Genomic DNA, 21,463 nt, shown 5'->3' with positions numbered 1-21,463 from the left:
ATAAAAATAAATAATAAAAACTAGTAACGAACCTAAAAATTTTCTCTTGTCTTATTTTTTTTTTCTTTTCATTCGTTTTTTTTTTTTAAGACAAGAGAAAATAAAATACAAATAAAGATAAAATAAAAATGCAATTACAAAGGCCATGGTGTAAGTACTTTACCGCTTGATTCTTCACAACTTGTATGTCTTGATATCATAAACTTCTCGAACTCTCATCCTTGATAATCTTCGCTCTTGTACATAAAGTCTTCAACTTGTAAAAAAAATTCTGCTCCGTGTCTTGTTGCTTTAGTTGAACTGACATATGCTCATTTCTGTATCGTTACTTGTAAACCTTGAACGTCTTCAACTTTCCTTCGAATTTGTGATGCTCCTCTTGTTGATGATGATGGTGTTTCTATCGACTTGTTGGTGTAGAGAGAGATAAAGTGGGTGGTGCTAACTGCGAACAAGAATACAAGTGGTATGTAAGTTAGTAATTCGATCTCACCATCATGATTGAAAAAATAGCACTCAAGAGATCAAAGTAGTGCTTCTATTGGTGGGAGGTTGGGTAGCTCATTATTCTACCCAGAATTAACGTACACTGACACACACTCTAAAAGCACATATTTAGACACGTACAAAGAATTGAAGGTCGGTGCCTCACATTATGTAACATGGGTAGTCTCCATTATAGGGGACCACAACTATAATACCGAATTCATTCTGCACCTCATTTGCCACTGGCATGGTTAAATCCAACTTTAACTCTCATACAAGTAAGAAACCCGATCACGTTCTCTGTCATCTCTAAGTTCAGTCACTCTTATGAGAATCTCGATGTAATCTTAGCGACATGTATACTATGTGACTCTAAACTAACTACAAGTTGGAGTTTTTCATTCACTATTTCACACAAAAGTTGAAAATTTATGAAACATTTACAATGCAAATGCTTAACCACTCCCTCACACTTAAAATTTACATTGTCCTCAATGTAAATTGAATCGTCCAAAGAAAGTCAAGGTGGGAAATACTACGTGATAATGTGACAAGAAATCAGAAAAAGTAAATGCAAGACAAGAAAAAACTAAAAACAAGACAAGAAAGTAAAAATAAGACAAGAAATACTCATCCTATGGGTTTCCTCCCATGTAGCGCTTGGTTTAAAGTCGTCATCCCGACTATCTCCTTGCATGCTAAGGCTCCTACAGTGGGAGTACTTCCACAAGGTTAACTCATTCCACGACATCTGAAGAGAAGTTATCATAATATGGTTTCAACCGGTGCCCATTTACTTTAAGTTCATTTCCTGTAGCTAAACTACGAATTTCCACTGCACCATGAGAAAACACATTAGTCACAATAAAAGGTCCAATCCAACGTGACCTTAATTTACCCAAAAACAATTGCAAACGAGAATTAAACAAAAGAACTTTCTGCCCAATGAAAATTTGTTTCTTTGTGATCGTTCTATCATGAAATGCCTTCGTCTTTCCCTTGCAAATCCGTGAGCTTTCAAATGTATCATTGCGAATCTACTCTAACTCTTGGAGTTGCAACTTCCTTTCCCTTCCAGCACCGTCCAACTCCATATTGCATTGCATAATAGCCCAAAACGCCTTATGCTCAATTTCCACGGGTAAGTGACAAGGTTTACCGTAAACAAGCCTAAAGGGAGACATCCCAATAGGTGTCTTGTATGCGGTTCTATAAGCCCACAAAGCATCATTGAGTCGCGAACTCCAATCCTTCCTTGTTGGATTCACCGTCTTCTCTAGAATGGATTTCACCTCCCGGTTGGAAACCTAGGCTTGTCCATTTGTTTGTGGATGGTAAGGTGTTTCAATCCTATGCGACACATTATACTTCCTTAACAAGCTTTGTAAGAACCTGTTTTTGAAGTGTGAGCCCCCATTGCTAATTATGGCTCTTGGAATTCCAAACCTTGCAAAAATATTTGCTTGAACAAAACTAAAACAACTTTAGAATCATTAGTTGGGTGGCCTTAGCTTCCACCCATTTCGATACATAATCAACAACAAGCAAGATATAATAATTCCCACTAAAATTGACAAAATGGCCCATAAAATCAATTCCCCATACATCAAAAACCTCAACAAATTGAATATAGTTTGTGGCATTTGATTTCGGGCACCTATATTGCCTGTTCTTTGGAACCTATCACATGTGGTACAAAATGCATGTGCATCCTTAAACAAAGTTGGCCAAAAGAAACCACATTCTTGTACCTTGAGAGCGTTTCTCTTGCTCCCAAAGTGTCCTCCACAAGCATATGAGTGGAAAAAAGACAAGATAGAATTAAATTCAAATCGGGAACGCACCTTCGTATCACTTGGTCACTAGAATATTTCCATAGGTATGGATCATCCCATATGTATTCAAATTAGTTGTCGTGATGAAATGTTTATGCAAAAGTACACCAGCTGATAGTGTTGATGATTACACCTGTATGGGTGCCACCACAATATACAAGTATCTAAAAAGATTTTTCCACATCGTTTGCATGACTTTTGGAGAAAGATATTTGCGTGAACCTACTCCTGAAGATGTTCAGAGGTTGCTACAAGAGAATGCGGACCGAGGTTTTTCTGGAATGCTTGGTAGTGTTGATTGTATGCAATGTCCATGGAAGAATTGTCCGTTAGCTTGGAAAGGAACTTACCGGGGTAAGGATAAAGAGAGTAGTTTGGTATTAGAGGCAGTGGTATCATAGGATTTGTGGTTTTGGAATGCTTTTTTTGGAATGCCTGGATCCAACAACGATTTGAATGTGTTGGCACATTCTCCTCTTTTTGATAACATGCTAAAGGGTGTAGCACCTCCATGCAATTATGTCATCAATGGTCACCAGTACGATATGGGTTATTTCTTAGCCGATGGTATCTATCCAAATTTGACTATAATTGTACAAGCTTTCTCTCAGACATTATTCCCGACTAAGTGAGATTCAACAAGTATCAAATGTCTAAAAGAAAGGATGTCGAGTGTGCTTTTGGAGTTCTTCAGGGTAAATTCAGAATTGTCGGATCTCCATGTAAGTATTGGCATCAATCTGACTTGAACCTAATTATGAAATGTTGTCTTATTTTACACAACATGATTATCGAGCATGAACGTCGGATATGGATTGGGGCAGAGTTGTTCCTGTTCCGCTTCCGGAACCTATCAATAATGGTCGTGTATTTATGTCATATCTGAAAAACTTAGAATTACACCTACAACTAAGAGATGATCTTGTCAAGCACATAGCTGCGCGTCCTGGTAGAGGAGGTCAGGAAGGGGACATGTCTAGTTTGGAGGGTTCAGATATGGAATACGTAGTACTTCCATCATCAGAAGGAGATTATGATGATACATACTTAGATGAAGAAGTAGTTCCTGGTCAAACAGAGGATGAAGCATTTGATTATTATGGGGATTACAAATCAAATCACAGATGACTTTGAAGTGCAGTTGAACATGTATATGGAGACGGTCATGCGGGAGACGAATATGAACATGATGGAGATGACGATTCTGGTGATGAGGAGGATTATGACGATGATGAGGACGATGACGATGATGAGGACGATGACGAGTAGGAGGATGATGATGAGGAGGACTCTGACGGTGACGATGAGGTTGCGTACGATTATGCGGGTATGTATGATGAGGATGATGTTGAGGCAGAGGATTATTTCAATGTTGTTGTGTTTTAAGATTTCCAATGTTACATGCATATGTAATACTAGACTTTAAATTTTTGTTGGGCTTCAGTTATGTATGCAAATGATTAAGGTTTATATTTGATTGCATATGGTTTAAATTTTCTAAAAGTATTGTATAGTATATGGATATGTACACATATCCATGAAATATCTTTGAACAGTATACAGATTAGTATACTTATCCGTGAAATCTCTTTGTACAATGTATCATATGTATACTCACCATGTATAAAGGATTCACATATTGTTTACCAATGAACACATTAGTTCGAGCAACTCTATTCTCTTCTCCATCTTCAAACTGTAAACACTTATTTTTGTCTAAGTTATTATCTACAACACTTTTCTTTCTTAATTATGGTCGGTTTAACTACGGAGGATGACGAATTGATAGTTACTTTATGGGTTGATGTTCATCTAGAGAATGAAGAAGAAGATGAACAACTAAATAACACAAATCTTTTAGAGCAATTGATAAAAAGGTTGACTATACATAACGGGAATCCTAATGAAAGAACGGTTAAGTATCTGAAAAGAAGGTTAAACGTTATCACTTCAGACGTGAAAGTATATGTATCGACACAGAGATCCTTATATCTATGGAGGGCAGCAGTACCATCGGAAATCGTAAGAAACTTACCAGTTACGTAGCCAACAATTTTTTGTGTATGTGTACTGAATTGTTGAATAATTGAATTGTGAATTGATATTGTTTTATTTTTTTTGTAGGAGCATTCTTCTTTGGAGAGTTACTTAAAAAAGAAGGGGAAACCTTTTACATTTTTTAACTGCTATGTGATTCTGAAAAACAATTTCTCAGAGTATATCCCTTCCCCCTTTGAATATTCATCTCTGCATCATCAGATGAAGAATAAAGAATTTAAATAATGATAGGTTTTGTGGGTATATCTCTCTGTAAACCCTCACGAGACATAACACGTCCAACAGGGTCGCCTATTGGTTTAAATGCTGGTTGCACATGCTTAATGTAATCGTTAGTCATATGAATATGAAAATAACTATTATTATTTATTGTAGAAGCACGTTACATCATGTTGATCAAATTTAAACTCTTACAAAAACACATACTAATTATAAAAAAGCACATTACATCAATTGATATTCAAACTCTTGATTAAACTAAATTGTAACAACACTTATTCAGCCCATGCCACCGTTTCACAGACAAGGCATTTCCAGTAACGTTTTCCATATGTTTTCTTTGCACTTGAACGGTGCATCTCCATAAATAGATTACAACCCTCAGTTTCACAGGGAATCCCCTTGGTGCATTCAAACTCAACCTTTCCTTTTAATTTGAAGTTCTTGCAGAGTTCGTCAAATTTTTCTTGTTTGATTGCATCTTTCATTGCATCCTCCAAACATTGTGCTTCTCCAGGACATTCAACGTACTCACATTCCAAATACCTTATCTTCTCCATTATCGACTCTTTTACCTTTCTAGTGCCAGTGCAACCTCGTTGTGGACATTTTGTATATAGCCATGGGCATTGAAGCAGATTATGATTATCCATGAAACAACATGGACAAAACTCTTTTCCTTCCACACATACTATTTGTTTTCCTTTTCTACTCGAACTGTTAGAATACATGATTGATGTTTATATTTGAGAATGAATTGAGATTTATGTTGGTTAGAAAAAATGTTCTATATTTATATAAAGAAATATATAGCCGTTGGACACCAATTCTAAGAAATAGAGCCGTTGGACACCAATTTTAAGAAATAGAGCCGTTGGACTCGGTTGTTGAGAAAAAGAGTCGTTGGGCACGACTTCTAAGGAATATAGCCGTTGGGAACGATTCTTATATAAAGAAGATAACACATTCTTCTTTCCAGCATCAATCTACCCATTCTTCTTTGCAGTATCAATCTACCCATTCTTCTTTGCAGTATCAATCTACCCATTCTTCTTTGCATTATCAATATTTGAGGTGAAATTCAAAGCTAAACATCTATTCAATGGAAAATCGATCAAAAACTACCAACTCAGTCGAAGAGATTCTTAGAAGATGCAAGCGAACCACCCAATCAATTGCTGCAATAGAAAAACAGATAAGCAAAAGAGGAGATCAAGCTACTACGAAAGCAACGTCTTCATCACCTACGAAATTTATTAATGGGATGGATGAAGTGTTAAGCATACGAAAATCCACAAAAGAAACCAAAGATTCATCATCGGTTGCGACAGAATACGAATAAAAGCTCAAGGTACATAAACGAGGTCAAGAACAAATGCAAATGAGGGCAAGGTTAAAGGATGTTGAAGAAGAGACGAAATGGATTAGAAACTTTTACCTTCTCAAGGATGAATTTCCAGAAGATTATAAAGATCATACTGTATTTTGGATTAATGTTGGTTGGGGTCCTTTCGTTAAACCGACGGGAAAACAACCACACTTTGATTATGAACCATACCACATTTGTTCAAGAAAACATCATGTTAGGAAATTATGCATTGCATACAATGAGTTTCTACATAGGCATAGAAGGGACAGGCTCGTTGCACAAGCTGCATATAAAGCCTAGAGAGGAGAACTGTTTTATCATATCGAAGCGGCATTGATCGTTGAAGAGCACACCAAGAAAATGATAACATGTAATGTATTCAAACCTATCGTGCACCACGTTAAGAAACAAGGTCAGAGAAATACCCGCATAATGAAGTGATAAAGAAGTTATTAATTTTAATCGAATGGTCTGTTGTAATTTCTTTTGTACGTTATTAATGAAACATTATTTTAATGAAGTGATAATGAAGTTATTTCTTTGGAGAATATATAAAAATCGTTTCGTTACAACACATTCAAAAATTTTATTAATTCAAAGAACAATTTAAATTAATTTAGACAACACATTTAAGATAACAACAATACTATCTACAAATTTAGGACAACACTTTTAATTTAAACCTAGATTGGAAATTAAAAAACTAAACTCAATAAAAGATAAAACAACTAGAGATGGATTACATCATCATCTTCTGAATCTTCAATGCTGATTATATTCATCCTCTTCAAGATCTCCTTTTTCTTGCGTCGATAATATCTTTTTTCGTCGGGAGCTAATCGACTAAGGTCCATAGACATTACTACATTGTCTTGATCTAAATGCATTTTTTGTTGATGCATTTTATTAGTCTGTTGATAAAGTTTTTGCAAATTGAGTTGTTCTTCCATCTGATAACTCGGTTGTTGAGTATACTCCCAAATTGTTTGGTATTTGGATTCTTGTTTCATTTTCATTTTTTTCTTTCCTTGATCGTGTTTCCTTAAGATACTCCAAAATACTAGCACTTTGTTGATAGATCCTATTGAAAAACAGGGGTACAACAACCACACCCAATATTTCGATTAGAAATTTGTATGTACAAACTCCAATATGCTTTCTAGATAATTGTAGATGGTGGATTTTCGACAAGGGAAAAATCGTAAAACCATAATTATGCATACTCCGGATCCGGCAATCAGATGAGTATTGAGACTCATGTCTCTCAAAGCGTGAAAGCTCATGCCATAAAATCTCTGACTGAGAAGGCTGCCTCTCAGAGTATCTGTAGATGTGTATCCTCCCAGCTGAAGCCACGACACATCTCATGAATACTGAGTATTTCAGTAATTATTTCTACATAGAATCGAAAGATTGGACGGCCCCTAGAAAGCATGCCTGCTAGTATAGAGCGACAACGTCTTCAGGATGCAACCAGGTTTTCCCTGACTATATAGGAGAAATATGATACTCCAGCAAGTTCATATTGCTAAACTCTCAGATAATTAATGCTCCTAGATAGGAAGCCCTACTAGTATAGAGCCATCAGTTAATTATCTCTAATCGCCTGAATATCCAACAATATTCTACGATTCTTCGTTATATTTCGTCACTTCAATTCGTGGTTCTTCCCAGCAAAATTACACGGGTTAGTGATAAATATTCAATGAAACAGGCATCTGAGCATCGAATAAGCCCTGACTAAAATGGTGCGAGTGTACTTAGCAATAATGCACAGACCATCATTTGAATGCACAAACGAGCATTTCAAGAATACGAATGAACGATGAACCTATGCAAAATAGGAAGGAAAAATAATAATAATAAAATATTAGCAAAGGCGCCAGGGACTGGGCTCACCAGCCGGCCGGCCATGCCGTGACCATTCCCACGCCCAATTTTATATTTTATCATATTTTACTATTTTTCCCTGATCTAATGAAAATTCTCTCGTTCGAGCAAATCTCCTTCGGTTCAAGGAAATTCTCTAATCTCATGATATTTCTTTATGTCAAGAAAATAATAAAATTAGGGAAAGGTGTCACGGGACCGAGCACCAGCCGGCCGGCCATGCCCTAGCAGTGGCCAGTCCCACACCTCATGCCCCCATTATTTTATTATTTCTCTCAATCCATGAAAATTCTCTGATTTCATGAATTTTCCCTAAAACCATGAAAATTCCCTGATTTCATGAATTTTCCCTAAACCCATGAAAAATATTATAAAATTAAGAAAACTCGTGGGACCAGGCCCTAGCCGGTCCCACACGCCTCTTATTTTATTATTTTTATTTGTTTTGTTTTCCTCATTCCATGAAAACTCCCTGATTTCAAAAAAATACCTTGGTTTCACAAATCTCTCTGATTTTATGAAAATTCTCTAAAATCATGAAAATTACATAAAATTGGGAAGAGTGCCCTGGGACCGTGCCCGTTGGCCGGCCGGCCATCCCTTGGCCATTGCCAGTCCCACACTCCATCATTCCCTATTCTATTATTATTTTATTTCTCACATCTCATGGAAGTTCCCTAATTTCATAAAACTCTCCGGTTTCATGGGATTTCCCTCAATTCAGAGAAAATACGCAAAATTACATAAAACTAGGAAAGTGTGGGACCGTGCTTGTCAGCCGGCCGGCCATGCCCTAGCCGTGGCCGGTCCCACACCTTGCAATTCCCTGTTTTATTTATTATTTTTTCATCATCTTATGTATTTTTCCTAGTTTCAGCAAAACCCTGGATTTTGCATATTTTCTCAAAATGTTGCTCAAACGCGCATCGGAAAATATTGAAACTCTCAGGACTGAGACATGGACACAATGGTGACATGGGAACATCCCCTTGACCGGCCAAGGGTGACCCTAATGCTTGCAAACATCCGGTCCCACACGTTTTAATGATTTTAACCTAATTTGCTCAATTGCTCATATTAGGTTCAAACTCTTTCCAAACAATTGGGGGTTTGCTCAACGACCATCAATTGGTCCCACGGCCACCAAGAGCCGGTCTCATGACCTCTTGGTCGGTCCCTCATCTTTTCATGGCTAGTTTTTATTATTTGTCGCTCACACGAGCATTATTTTAATAAATGATTAAACCAGCATTTAATCATTCTTTCACCAACTAGTCCTCAAGAGACTTTGGTATTTTGCTCATTCGAGCATCTGGGCGTTACATGGTGGAGTCATCATCCCATGTAGCCGGTCCCTGCTTCACTCTGCGGTTGATTTTCAATAAATCATCATTTCATTAAAATTAGGGTTTTTGAATCCAGGGCTCTGCAAAAACATGATTCTGAGCAGATTAAAAAACTGATAATTTTATGTTGATTCCATGATCAACATTTTTTTATTATACTCGACCCATCAGTCAGTATCTTAAATTAATATTTTATTTTGTCATGCTACCAACAATTCATCAAATGAGCAATATTCGCTCAAACCGGCAATAATTGCTCGAATTAGCAATATTTGCTCGAACCAGCAATATTTGCTCAGATTCAAGCATATTGGTTCAACTATCAATATTCATCAATTCAGCAACACAGTTTGCTTGTCTTAGGTAATCAACATAATAATACCTCGTCTCAGCAGAGATATTTAATTCATGAGTTTCAGAACATTTGAAAATCATGTTCAACTCAGCAATACATGGACTCATCGTCCCATAAAGTCAGCAACTGACTCCACAATCACGAGATATCAATCGTGTCACATGAGGGATATTAACTAGGGTTTTGGTATGGCGGTCTACGGCACATGTGTTCACCCACGACGAGAATCTGAGCAAGTTGTGCAATCAGTTGGAAGAGTCAGCAAAGAAGTGGGTGTAAAATTAACTAAGTCTCTGCACGATGAGCAACGGGTTTTAACACGATTTTCCACTTCCCCACTCTCTGATTCCAACAACTGTCACACTTCATGGGATCAGGGTGTTTTCAATTTAGCAATATAAAAAGACCTCTGAATCATAATTGAAAGGAGAAGATTCGAATAATCGAACATTCGTCTAAACAAGGAATTTCTCGGCAAGTTCATACAGACAATCTTTCGTCTACACGAACTAATCGCCTGAGCAATGACTCTCAATTGAGCAAAATTCAATCATTCAGAGCGTTCTTACGCTGAATTCACAACACACCTAAAATCTCAGATCACCATTGATCTCACACATTTCTCAGCTTCCCTCCTACAGATCAACCCATCCTCTCTTGTGACCGAATTGACTCTAGAACGACCATTGTTCTTGGTTTAGGACGGAGTCTTATAGATTTATCTCTCGAACTTAAAGAACTCCCTTCTTGCAGTGCATCCGTGTGAGGTTCAACATTTCGCTCGGTTCAAGGAGTCTCCATACGGTCGACTCTTCAATTCCGTAAAAACCAGCAAATCGTTTTTCCCCATCTATAGATTGGCGACCACAGTGGGAGGTTAATCTCTCGGTTGCAATCTCATAATTTCACAAGATGGCTAGTCTTAGGTCTGGGTTAGTTACAGGTTCCAATACAAACGACGCTAGAACTAGCAATAACAACAATGAGCATATCCCGGAAACAATTCCGGCCTCTAACACTGATGGTGGTGATGTTACTCCTCCTCACGCTAACACGGAAGGTCATCCTCTGTTCGGCCGACACCCTGAGGAAGTCAGAGAAAACCCACCACCTATCATGTCTGATCTCATCAAAGTGCAAAAAACTCTTGCAAAAAATCAAATTGATATGGCTACAACACAGAAGGAGATGTTTAATTATCTGAAGACTCTCACTGACAAGATGTCAGAGAAAACTCAAGAAAAAGGAAAGGAAAAGGAGAAATCCTCAGATGCTGATCCTGAGGTGGTTTCAATTCATACGGTGGATGACGACGAAGTCGGCAAAGCCGCAGACGATCCATCAGCAAAGGAACCATCAAATTTCATTACTCGGGAAGATTTGGAGCGCCTGGAGAACCGTGGAAAGGATGAGACATCACATATCCATCGTCACCAGCATCCATATCCTGCCGCTACGCAATGGATCCCTCTTTCGAAAGGTTATACTTCTCCGACCTTCACTCTGTATGATGGAAGCCTTGGGAGAACATGAACACAACTATGTTGTTCGCCTCAAGGAATTCTCAAAATCTTTGAAAGGCAGGGCATACACCTGGTACAACAATATCGCACAAGGGACCATCAACAATTAGGGAGAAATGATTAACGCCTTCTACAAGAAGTACTTCTTTGTGTCAGAGCAAGTCACTCTCTCTGATCTTGGAAGAATGTTTCAGAGGGTCAGTGAAAATGCTAATGACTACGTGAAAAGATTCAGAGTCCAAGCCCTGGAATGCCATGACCCAAATGTCACGGAGCAACAACTGGTAGACTTTTGCATCAATGGCATGATCCCGGTCTACAGAGCTTTATTGTAAAATATTCGTTTCCAGAGTTTCTCGGAGCTTCATGAAGCAGCGAAGAGATCGGCAACTACTGCACCTGCTCTACTGTAAAGAGCAAAATCTACAAAGTCTGAAGAATTGCGAGACACTCGAGGAAGCAGACGTCTGATCAACAAGCAGTACAACATACAACCCTCCACGAACGATGTTGCATAAGGGATCAAACGGAAAGTCGAACCTCCGCGTAAGCATACCTCAGCTCCTTCAAAAACACAAAAGAAGGATAAACAAGATGCACAAGACCCTGGACAACGTACATAGGCTCCTGATCAAGATGCACCCGACTTTCCTATTCCCATTAAAGAGGTGCTTGAACTACTGGATGCCTGGATCCAAGATGGTGCAATCAAATTGCCATATGTCAGGAAAGAGCCAACTGAGGAAGACATGGAAAATCCTCGTTACTGCTACTTCCACAGGTTCATCAATCACCCCACAAGTAGCTGCAAAGTTTTGAAACACATATTCAAGGAAAAGGTTGAGTCAGGAGAACTTAATCTGGGATCTGAAGGAGTGCACAGAGACCCCCTTTAAGTCAGGACTTTCTCCATCTCCGAATAACCAGTCAAAGAAGCAGTTCAGTCATTGATAGAACATGTCTGCGAATTACTCTATATGTCTAAAGCGCAAAGGGGAGACATGTTCACGGCTTTGAACCACATAGTGTCTGGAAAACGCCTATTGATTCCAAAAGTACCTCCTGAACCTTCAGCCACTGACAAAAAAAATAAATGACTGGAGACTGCTCACCACGGTGCATATTAAAGGAAATGAATTCAAGAGGGCATTTGTTGATGTCGGCACTGCCATCAACATCATTCCTTTTAAAACTCTCAGAGCCGCCGGCATTACTCGACAAGAGGCTACTCACGCTCCCATGGCAATCAAGGATCACGAGGGGACTTCTAGAGACGCATATGGCCACATCATCCTCAAAGTCAAAGAAAGCTCAATCTTCACTTTTACATAATCCGAGAAGACCCAGGATATGACATGATCCTTGGAAGAACTTGGATTCATGCTGGAAGGATGGGTCCAACGCCTTCAGCACATCATACTGTTGAAGAAGACTCTGACTCGGAAGAAATAGAGAATGCCCCACCATTTGAGCATCTGGAGGAAGTTAAAGCTTTGATCGAGCTCACACAGAAACCTAGAGAAAGTGCACACGCCTTTGTCAAAAGGTTCCGTACTCAGGCAAGTCTTATCCCTCTTCATGCACCAATAATACCAATGTTCAAATATTCTACTCTGGTCTTGGAACTTCTCCCTACTAACAAATTAGAGATTACTAAAAGCTACGAATGGATAGTCTCACCTCAGCAATATTACACCAAATGGTTGCGCTCAGAGCCCCTTCAAATTGATCACTCTATCGAGAGGTTTATTGTTGATGACCTGGCTAAGCATGACCGATAGTATGCTGGATACTCCCCTCTGCGTGAGTGTCCATATGTACCACAACCATGGAATCAACAGAAAATATTCAAGGCACGGGTCACTAAACCGAACAAATTCAAGGAAGGAGATTTGGTTCTCAAGGAAACTAAACTTGATCTCCATTATGCAAGGAACTCTAATTGGGAAGGACCATTTATGGTTGCTAAGTCCATAACCGGAGGATACTACAAGTTGATCAACACAGATGGAAGAACCCTGCTAGTAATTCACGAGAATTGGATTAAGACAATTGTCTGAAATTATTGAGCATTTGAGCATTCATGGCGTCTGGATTTGGAATTTAGGATTTTCTTTCATTGTATTTTAAGTTCATTTTACTTAAAAAAAATCTCTACCAAATCCAGAAACAAATCCTCAATCATCTACCCAGTCTAAAACCAATCGATATCAAAAACAAAATAAAACCTCACATCTCTCAGAAGTTCAGAAGTTCAGGATATTATGAAAATGAAATCAAAGAAAATCAGCAAAGAAAGACTTTCGCTCCTATGCATCCTTCGAGACTTGCAAGGCTGCCTTCTCCATGTTCAGCTCCTCAGTCAGCTTGGCGATCTTGTCTTCTTTCTCCAACACAGCATCATTGGGAAAGGGTATGTTATTCTCACACGAGTTCTTGATATCATTTATTTTCTTACGAAGCCACTTCACGTTGAAGCCAAGTCTTTCAAAATTCTCCAAGTTGAACTCTCAATCAAAGAGTACATCTGGAGTCACTGTATTTCTGGCCCTAGCGCATATATCACTTATGACACGCAAGACAACACTTACTTGCATTGTTAAAGCATAAGCGCGTCCAGGGTCCCTGTTAACAATGATGTGACCAAACTTCTTCCATATTTTCTCGTACAAGCCAGTATATCCAATAGGAACGCTGAACCCGCCAACTAGTTCATGATATGTGAGTGGTGCATCAATTAGAGGATCAAAAGCAACTCCTGCACTTGGATATTCATGCACCACTATAGGGTTCTCAGTTACTGGAGCAACTTCTACAGTCAAAGCAATAGCTTCTTCAGTATTCTCTACTGGTAGCTCGGTTTCTTCTATCACTGAACCAGCAACAATCGAGGTTTCCATAACTTCAGTGACAACCTTCTCATGGACTTGAAGTGCAGGGATGGTTGTCTCTTCATCAATAACTCCAGGGCAGCTCGAGTTATCCTTATTGGTTTCAGTATCCTCAACTTCGGTATTTGACACCTAATACGAAGATTACATGAGGTTAGAGCAATCTAAACATGAAACCAAATGAGATCATAAAATACAATATACAAGCAGTCTAACATCATCAAGTTTCATCATTATACACTCAAGGAAGGATCAAATAACATGAAAGTCATGAAAATTCGTTTTGCGGCAAACTCGTCTGAAGTGACTGTACTCTTCCTTGTACTAGATGACGAACTGGGAGCAATTTACAAGTAATATGAGGATGAATTATATACCATTCTCTTCGTATGGGTGTCCTCTACCACATATCAAAATTTCATAACAATCCGATGAACGATCAAAGAGATGTAGTCAAAACATCGAACAACGTACAGTCTGAAAAGTTCTGAAAATCTCCTGGAAGTTTACTGTTTCGCCTTTTTCAGGCTCTGAACGCGCTCAAAACTTAAAAATCTTATTCACTAAAGCTTGGAAATTCTGTGGTCTTAAATATACATATGCAGACCATGAATATCCGACTTCAGATGAAGGTTTTATGGTATTTTTGCTAAAAGGATGAGTTCTGAATTTTATGACGACGAATTTCGAAAAAGTTTTCGTATATGCACATGGATTATCATTCATTCATTCATTCAAAAATAAACAATTTCGTACTTTTATGAAGAGGTTACAATATATGTGCTTACTTGGGGAGTCTCCGAAGCGATCAAGGAATTGGGATTGCCCGTGTCAAAATCAAGAGACTCATTACTGCCATTCGGTTCCGAACTTTTGGAATTTTCTTCATCTCTATTCTCAGAGGATGACCGAGTATCAGCACTCTCCACCTCCATGGCGACATCCTCCTGGACATATTTTCAAACAATTAGCATTTTACATATGAAGCATTATATTTGGCTATGAGGAAGAGTACTCACGACATTTTCTTCTTCAACGCTCGAATCAGAAATTGTCTCCCCAGCAGTAGATAATTGAAGACCATCAATACTAGACGGAGCAAAATTCTGTAACCAAATAAAAAAATATTGGTTTTAAGATCCTAGTAATACAGATAGAAGAAGTCGTGACGGAAAAGTGTCGACAACTCACCAAAGAAACAACCGGGGACTTTATGGTGTTAGACAACAGCTTACAATTTTTATTCCTACCTTCTCCACCATGAATAACTGTTTCAGCTTCTGAGAAATTCACTTCAAAACGAGGTCTCACAACACGACCGTCCTACAAAATAAATTGAGGTGATAATCAAAGGCAATTATTTCAATTTACGAAGAATGTGCAAAAGATACATACTGGTGAACATCCTGGAGATGTCTTTCGATTATCGCCGCCGGAGATGTATTTCAATCTGGGTCGAGAAGCAATCATATCAGCAGAAGGAGGCTCTTTCACCAAAGGTTGACTAACCCTTACGAAATCATGTAAGCGTTCAAATTGCTGGTTCCAGAAATCTACATAACCTGGAGTTACATATGTAACTTGGTCAGCACAAGGGAACCAATAAGAGCTTCCTTCAACATGTGTACGGTCTAAACAAGTCTTAATCTGTTCCACCGATGGTTTTCTCCTCCGAAAAGTTGGAACGCGCTGATCCATACCCATCTGACGGGCTGCTCTGTCAATGTTGTATTCCTCCACCGAAAAGTCTCCATATGTTGCTGCTATTAAATAACCTGGAGTGCAACTCAACATGAAAGATCTTTCGCCATCGCTCAAGTCAGCACCAGATTTCAAAGCCATGCTTTCTCTAGCATTGACAGTTGTCAATTGGGAAACATAAGGAGGAATCAGCACCCAGGGACGGAAGTTAAACTCAGACTCGTCGTCTACAACATCAATGAAGCGCGTCTTGGATTGAGGCTGTTTTGTTGACCAACTCATAATCCTGGCGTTATCCTTCTCGGGGAAAATACGTCGAGAATCAGCAGCATTCAACCCTTGCAAGTTACTACGGGGAATAGGTGCATACTTCGCGAAGCGTTCCCACATCAAGGCCTGGAGAAATATCGTATTGGCGTAGCATTCAATATTCATAAAGCCGTTCGAAACACTGGAGTCTATAACCAAGGATTCCAGGTTAGAGTACAAAGAACCCAAGAATAAGCTACCTATGGGAATTTGTTCACCTTGAGCCATCTTAATGGCAAAAGGGATTACAAACGGCTATAGAAAAGTTCCGGCGTCTTCAAACACGTACCTGGACAGCCATAAACACAAGAAAGCATTAATAAACGATATACCGTCAGGTTCGTCGAGAGGGACATCTCGTGGCCACTAGTGTGTTAACCAGTGAGCCTGACATCCTTTTCCAGAAGCTTTGTTAATTCTCTCCATCTCAACTGTTAAGGTGTTGGAAATTTTTTTCTCCTCCATCGAAGTATCTTCAGGAAAATTACCTGTGATTGAAAGATGCAATAAAGCAACTACATCTTCCAAGGTAATAGTAAACTCTGCCCAGCTGCATATAAAGGTACGGGTTGGAATGCACTAGCGAGCGAGAAGGGCCACAATACCTCGTGCATCATAAAAAATATACAAATCTCCGGATGATTGAATAGCTCTGGTAACCTGTGCTCTATCCAGCATAGCTCTAACACGAGGAAAACCCAGCATGTGTCTTGCCCGTCCAGAAAATTTCTCTAAAGGTCGTCGAGAGAGCTTGAATTCTATAATTGAGGCAAGGAAAAGTCCTCGTTCAAGGAAAAACCGAATAGCTGCTCGAGGAGTCACCAACTTCTTTTGAATAACTGTTCTGGGTTTTATCAAAAGGCGGAATGCTGGTGTTCTGAGACTTCTTCCAGTGTCTTGCTGAACCGCGAAGAATGTACCATCTATATTGGGAACATTTTTTATTCCAGACGCTTATTCTTCTTCATCACCAATAATAGAAGTCTCGTCCATACACGTATCACCGGAAGTGTCATTTTCCTGGGAGTCATACATCCTTGCGAAGTAGCTGTAATGTGCACAAAGCATTTTATTTCAGTATATCATCATACCAGATGCAAACTTCGACAATGTGATGGGGTCATAAATCTGGCAACCGGATACGTACGGAGACATCTACAAAAGTGGTAACTCTTAACTCTTACCTCTTTACAATTCCACTAACGATAGTGATTGTGCCGCAAGAGTTAACACTCCAACATTAGTCCGTTCCTTGAAACCTACAATAACGAACGAAGCTTTATTAATTTTGAAACTGATTTTTCATAAAATCATAGACACAATTTTCATAGTATAAACATCCATAACTGAGCTATGAAATTTACACCAGGACAATATTTCATCATAAATAGATGGCCAAATTCCGAGGTTTACTCAAAACCCATGTTTCGATTTTACGAAACAATGAAAACCGTGATTAACTCACGTAAAAAAAAATTTGACGTGAGATCAGGCTCACCTGAGTTTATCAAAAAAAAAAGTCTTTGTGTAGCTCCACGGTTTCACATATATATATATATAAATCTATTTTCCTTTGTACGAGCGTTTTTCTTTAAAATGAAGGTTTATTTTGGTTCTGTGAAAGCTCACATCTTTTAAAGATAAAGTTTTGGTTTCCATGAAAGATCATAAACAAAATTTTATCACTGGACACATGTCTATTTTCCAAAGAAAACTCTCTCTCAAGTTAGGGATTGTTGCTAGTTTCTTAAACTAACGATCGAATGAACATACGTTCCTAAAAAAACTCACATCCAAAGTATGTATATGCACTTATTTTATGATGAACAACTCATGAACAAACAACAAGCTTTTGAAAAAAAATTTTGCCTACCTGACGTGCCGACCGGAAGTTGGCCGGACGGTGATCGGACGGCCGATGACGGCGACTTCCGGCGAATTTTCTCCTCTCCCTACTAATGACGTGAAGATGTGAAGGGGATGAAGCTGGTGAACGTGCGGGAAGAAATAAAAAAAAGGAATTAATCCCTTTTATACCAAATTTTATTTCCAAAACCTAATTCCATAAGGATTTCCTTTTCGGGCCCGGCCCTTGAATCCTAAACCGACCACGGTTCCACCATCGAATCAGCGGTGCTGCACCAATTTATGCTCTCTGGATGACACTCTATTATGCCACTGGGGTTTTCACTCAAACCATGGTTTGCTCATTCGGTCAAAATCCGGTAACATATTATCTTATGACTAAGTTCAATTACTTATTTTTGTCTGTACCTGAAAAATCACCATTCAATGCTGACTGAGGAACATGAATATTCCTCACTAAGCAGGGGACTTAATATAGATAGTGGATTTTCGACAAGGGAAAAATCGTAAAACTATAATTATGCATACTCCGGATCCGGCAATCGGATGAGTATGGAGACTCATGTCTCTCAAAGCGTGAAAGCTCATGCCATAAAATCTCTGACAAAGAAGGCTGTCTCTCAGAGTATCTGTAGATGTGTAGCCTCCCATCTAAGGCCACGGCACATCTCATGAATACTGAGCAATTTCAGTAATTATTTCTATGTAGAATCGAAAGATTGGACGGCTCCTAGACAGCATGCCTGCTGTATAGAGCGACAACGTCGTCAGGATGCAACCAGGTTTTCCCTGACTATATAGGAGAAATATGATACTCCAACAAGTTCATATTTCTCAACTCTCAGATAATTAATGCTCCTAGATATGAAGCCCTGCTAGTATAAAGCCATCAGTTAATTATCTCTAATCGCCTGAATATCCAGCAATATTCTATGATTCTTCGTTATATTTCGTCACTTCAATTCGTGGTTCTTCCCAGCAGAATTCCACGGGTTAGTGATAAATATTCAACGAAACAGGCATCTGAGCATCGAATAAGCCCTGACTAAAATGGTGCAAGTGTACTTAGCAATAATGCACAGACCAGCATTTGAATGCACAAACAAGCATTTCAAGAATACGAATGAACGATGAACCTATGCAAAATAGGAAGGAAAAATAATAATAATAAAATATTAGCAAAGGCGCCAGGGACTGGGCTGACCAGCCGGCCAGTCATGCCGTGACCAGTCCCACGCCCAATTCTATATTTTATCATATTTTACTATTTTCCCCTGATCTAATGAAAATTCTCTCGTTCGAGCAAATCTCCTTCGGTTCAAGGAAATTCTCTGATCTCATGATATTTCTTTATGTGAAGAAAATAATAAAATTAGGGAAAGGTGTCACGGGACCGAGCACCATCCGCCCGACCATGCCCTAGCCGTGGCCAGTCCCACACCTCATGTCCCTATTATTTTATTATTTCTATCAATCCATGAAAATTCCCTGATTTCATGAATTTTCCCTAAACCCATGAAAAATATTATAAAATTAAAAAAACTAGTGGGAAAGGGCCCTAGCCGGCCGGTCATGCCCTAGCCGGTCCCACACGCCTCTTATTTTATTATTCTTATTTGTTTTGTTTTCCTCATTCCATGAAAACTCCCTGATTTCAACAAAATACCTTGGTTTGAACAAATCTCTCTGATTTTATGAATATTCTCTAAAATCATGAAAATTACATAAAATTGGGAAGAGTGCCCAGGGACCGTGGCCGTCGGCCGGCCGGCCGTGCCTTGGACATTGCCGGTCCCACACTCCATCATTCACTATTTTATTATTATTTTATTTCTCTCATCTCATGGAATTTTCCTAATTTCATAAAACTCTCCGGTTTCATGGGATTTCCCTCAATTCAGAGAAAATACGCAAAATTACATAAAACTGGGAAAGTGTGGACCGTGCTAGTCAGCCGGCCGGCCATGCCCTAGCCGTGGCCGGTCCCACACCTTGCAATTCCATGTTTTATTTATTATTTTTCATCATCTTATGTATTTTTCCTAGTTTCAGCAAAACCCCGGATTCTACATATTTTCTCAAACGCGCATCGGAAAATATTGAAACTCTCAGGACTGAGACACGGACACTATGGTGACACGGGCACATCCCCTTGACCGACCAAGGGTGACCCTAAGGCTTGCAAACATCCGGTCCCACACATTTTAATGATTTTAACCTAATTTGCTTAATTGCTCATATTAGGTTCAAACTCTTTCCAAACAATTAGGGGTTTTCTCAAATGACCATCAATTGGTCCCACGACCACCAAGATCCGGTCTCATGACCTCTTGGTTGGTCCCCATATTTTCATGTCTAGGTTTTATTATTTGTCGCTCACACGAGCATTATTTTAATAAATGATTAAACCAGCATTTAATCATTCTTTCACCAACTGGTCCTCAAGAGACTTTGGTATTTTGCTCATTCGAGCATCTGGGCATTACATGGTGGAGTCATCATCCCATGTAACCTGTCCCTGCTTCACTCTGCGGTTGATTTTCAATAAATCATCATTTCATTAAAATTAGGGTTTTTGAATCCAGGGCTCTGCAAAAACATGATTCTGAGCATATTAAAAAACTGATAATTTTATGTTGATTCCATGATCAACACTTTTTTATTATACTCGGCCCAGAAGTCAGTATCTTAAATTAATATTTTATTTGGTCCTGCTACCAAAAATTCATCAAATGAGCAATCGCTCAAACCGGCAATATTTTCTCAGATTCAAGAATATTGGTTCAACTATCAATATTCAGCAATTCAGCAACACAGTTTGCTTGTCTTAGGTAATCAACATAATAATACCTCGTCTCAGCAGACATATTTAATTCATGAGTTTCAGAACAATTGCAAATCATGTTCAACTCAGCAATACATGGACTCATCGTCCCATAAAGTCAGCAACTGACTCCATAATCACGAGATATCAATCGTGTCACATGGGGGATATTAACTAGGGTTTTGGTCTGGCAATCTACGACACGTGTGTTCACCCACGACGAGAATGTGACCAAGTTGTGCAATCAGTTGGAAGAGTCAGCAAAGTAGTGGGTGGAAAATTAACCAAGTCTCCGCACGATGAGCAACTGGTTTTAACACGATTTCCCTCTTCCCCACTCTCTGATTCCAGCAACTGTCACACTTCATGGGATCATGGTGTTTTCAGTTTAGCAATATAAAAAGACCTCTTAATCATGATTTAAAGGAGAATATTCGAATACTCGAACATTCGTCTAAACAAGGAATTTCTCAGCAAGTTCATATAGACAATCTTTCGTCTACACGAACTCATCGTCTGAGCAATCACTCTCAATTGAGCAAAATTCAATCATTCAGAGCGTTCTTACGCTGAATTCACAACACACCTACAATCTCAGATCACCATTGATCTCACACATTTCTCAGCTTCCCTCCTCTCTTGTGACCGAATTGACTCTGGAACGACCATTGTTCTTGGTTTAGGACGAGTCTTACAGATTGATCTCTCGAACTTAAAGCACTCCCTTCTTGCAGTGCATCTGTGTGAGGTTCAATATTTCGCTCGGTTCAAGGAGTCTCCATACGGTCGAC

The 21,463-nt window shown here is 39.0% G+C and overlaps 1 protein-coding gene across 1 annotated transcript in view; it reads left to right on the top strand.

The window, feature by feature from the left end:
• Positions 1–16,214: 16,214 nt before the first annotated feature.
• Positions 16,215–21,463, top strand: part of LOC113295028 (transcription factor-like protein DPB) — an 86,755-nt gene continuing 81,506 nt past the window's right edge. Inside the window, exon 1 of the mRNA XM_026543389.1 lies at positions 16,215–16,320. Coding sequence (XP_026399174.1) covers positions 16,215–16,320 — 106 coding nt within the window. The remainder of the gene's footprint in view (positions 16,321–21,463) is intronic.

Source organism: Papaver somniferum, chromosome 7 (genome assembly GCF_003573695.1).
Source record: "Papaver somniferum cultivar HN1 chromosome 7, ASM357369v1, whole genome shotgun sequence".
Taxonomy (NCBI): Eukaryota; Viridiplantae; Streptophyta; class Magnoliopsida; order Ranunculales; family Papaveraceae; genus Papaver; species Papaver somniferum.
The sequence above is the reverse complement of the archived record's forward strand: the minus strand, read 5'-3'. Positions and strand labels throughout refer to the sequence as shown.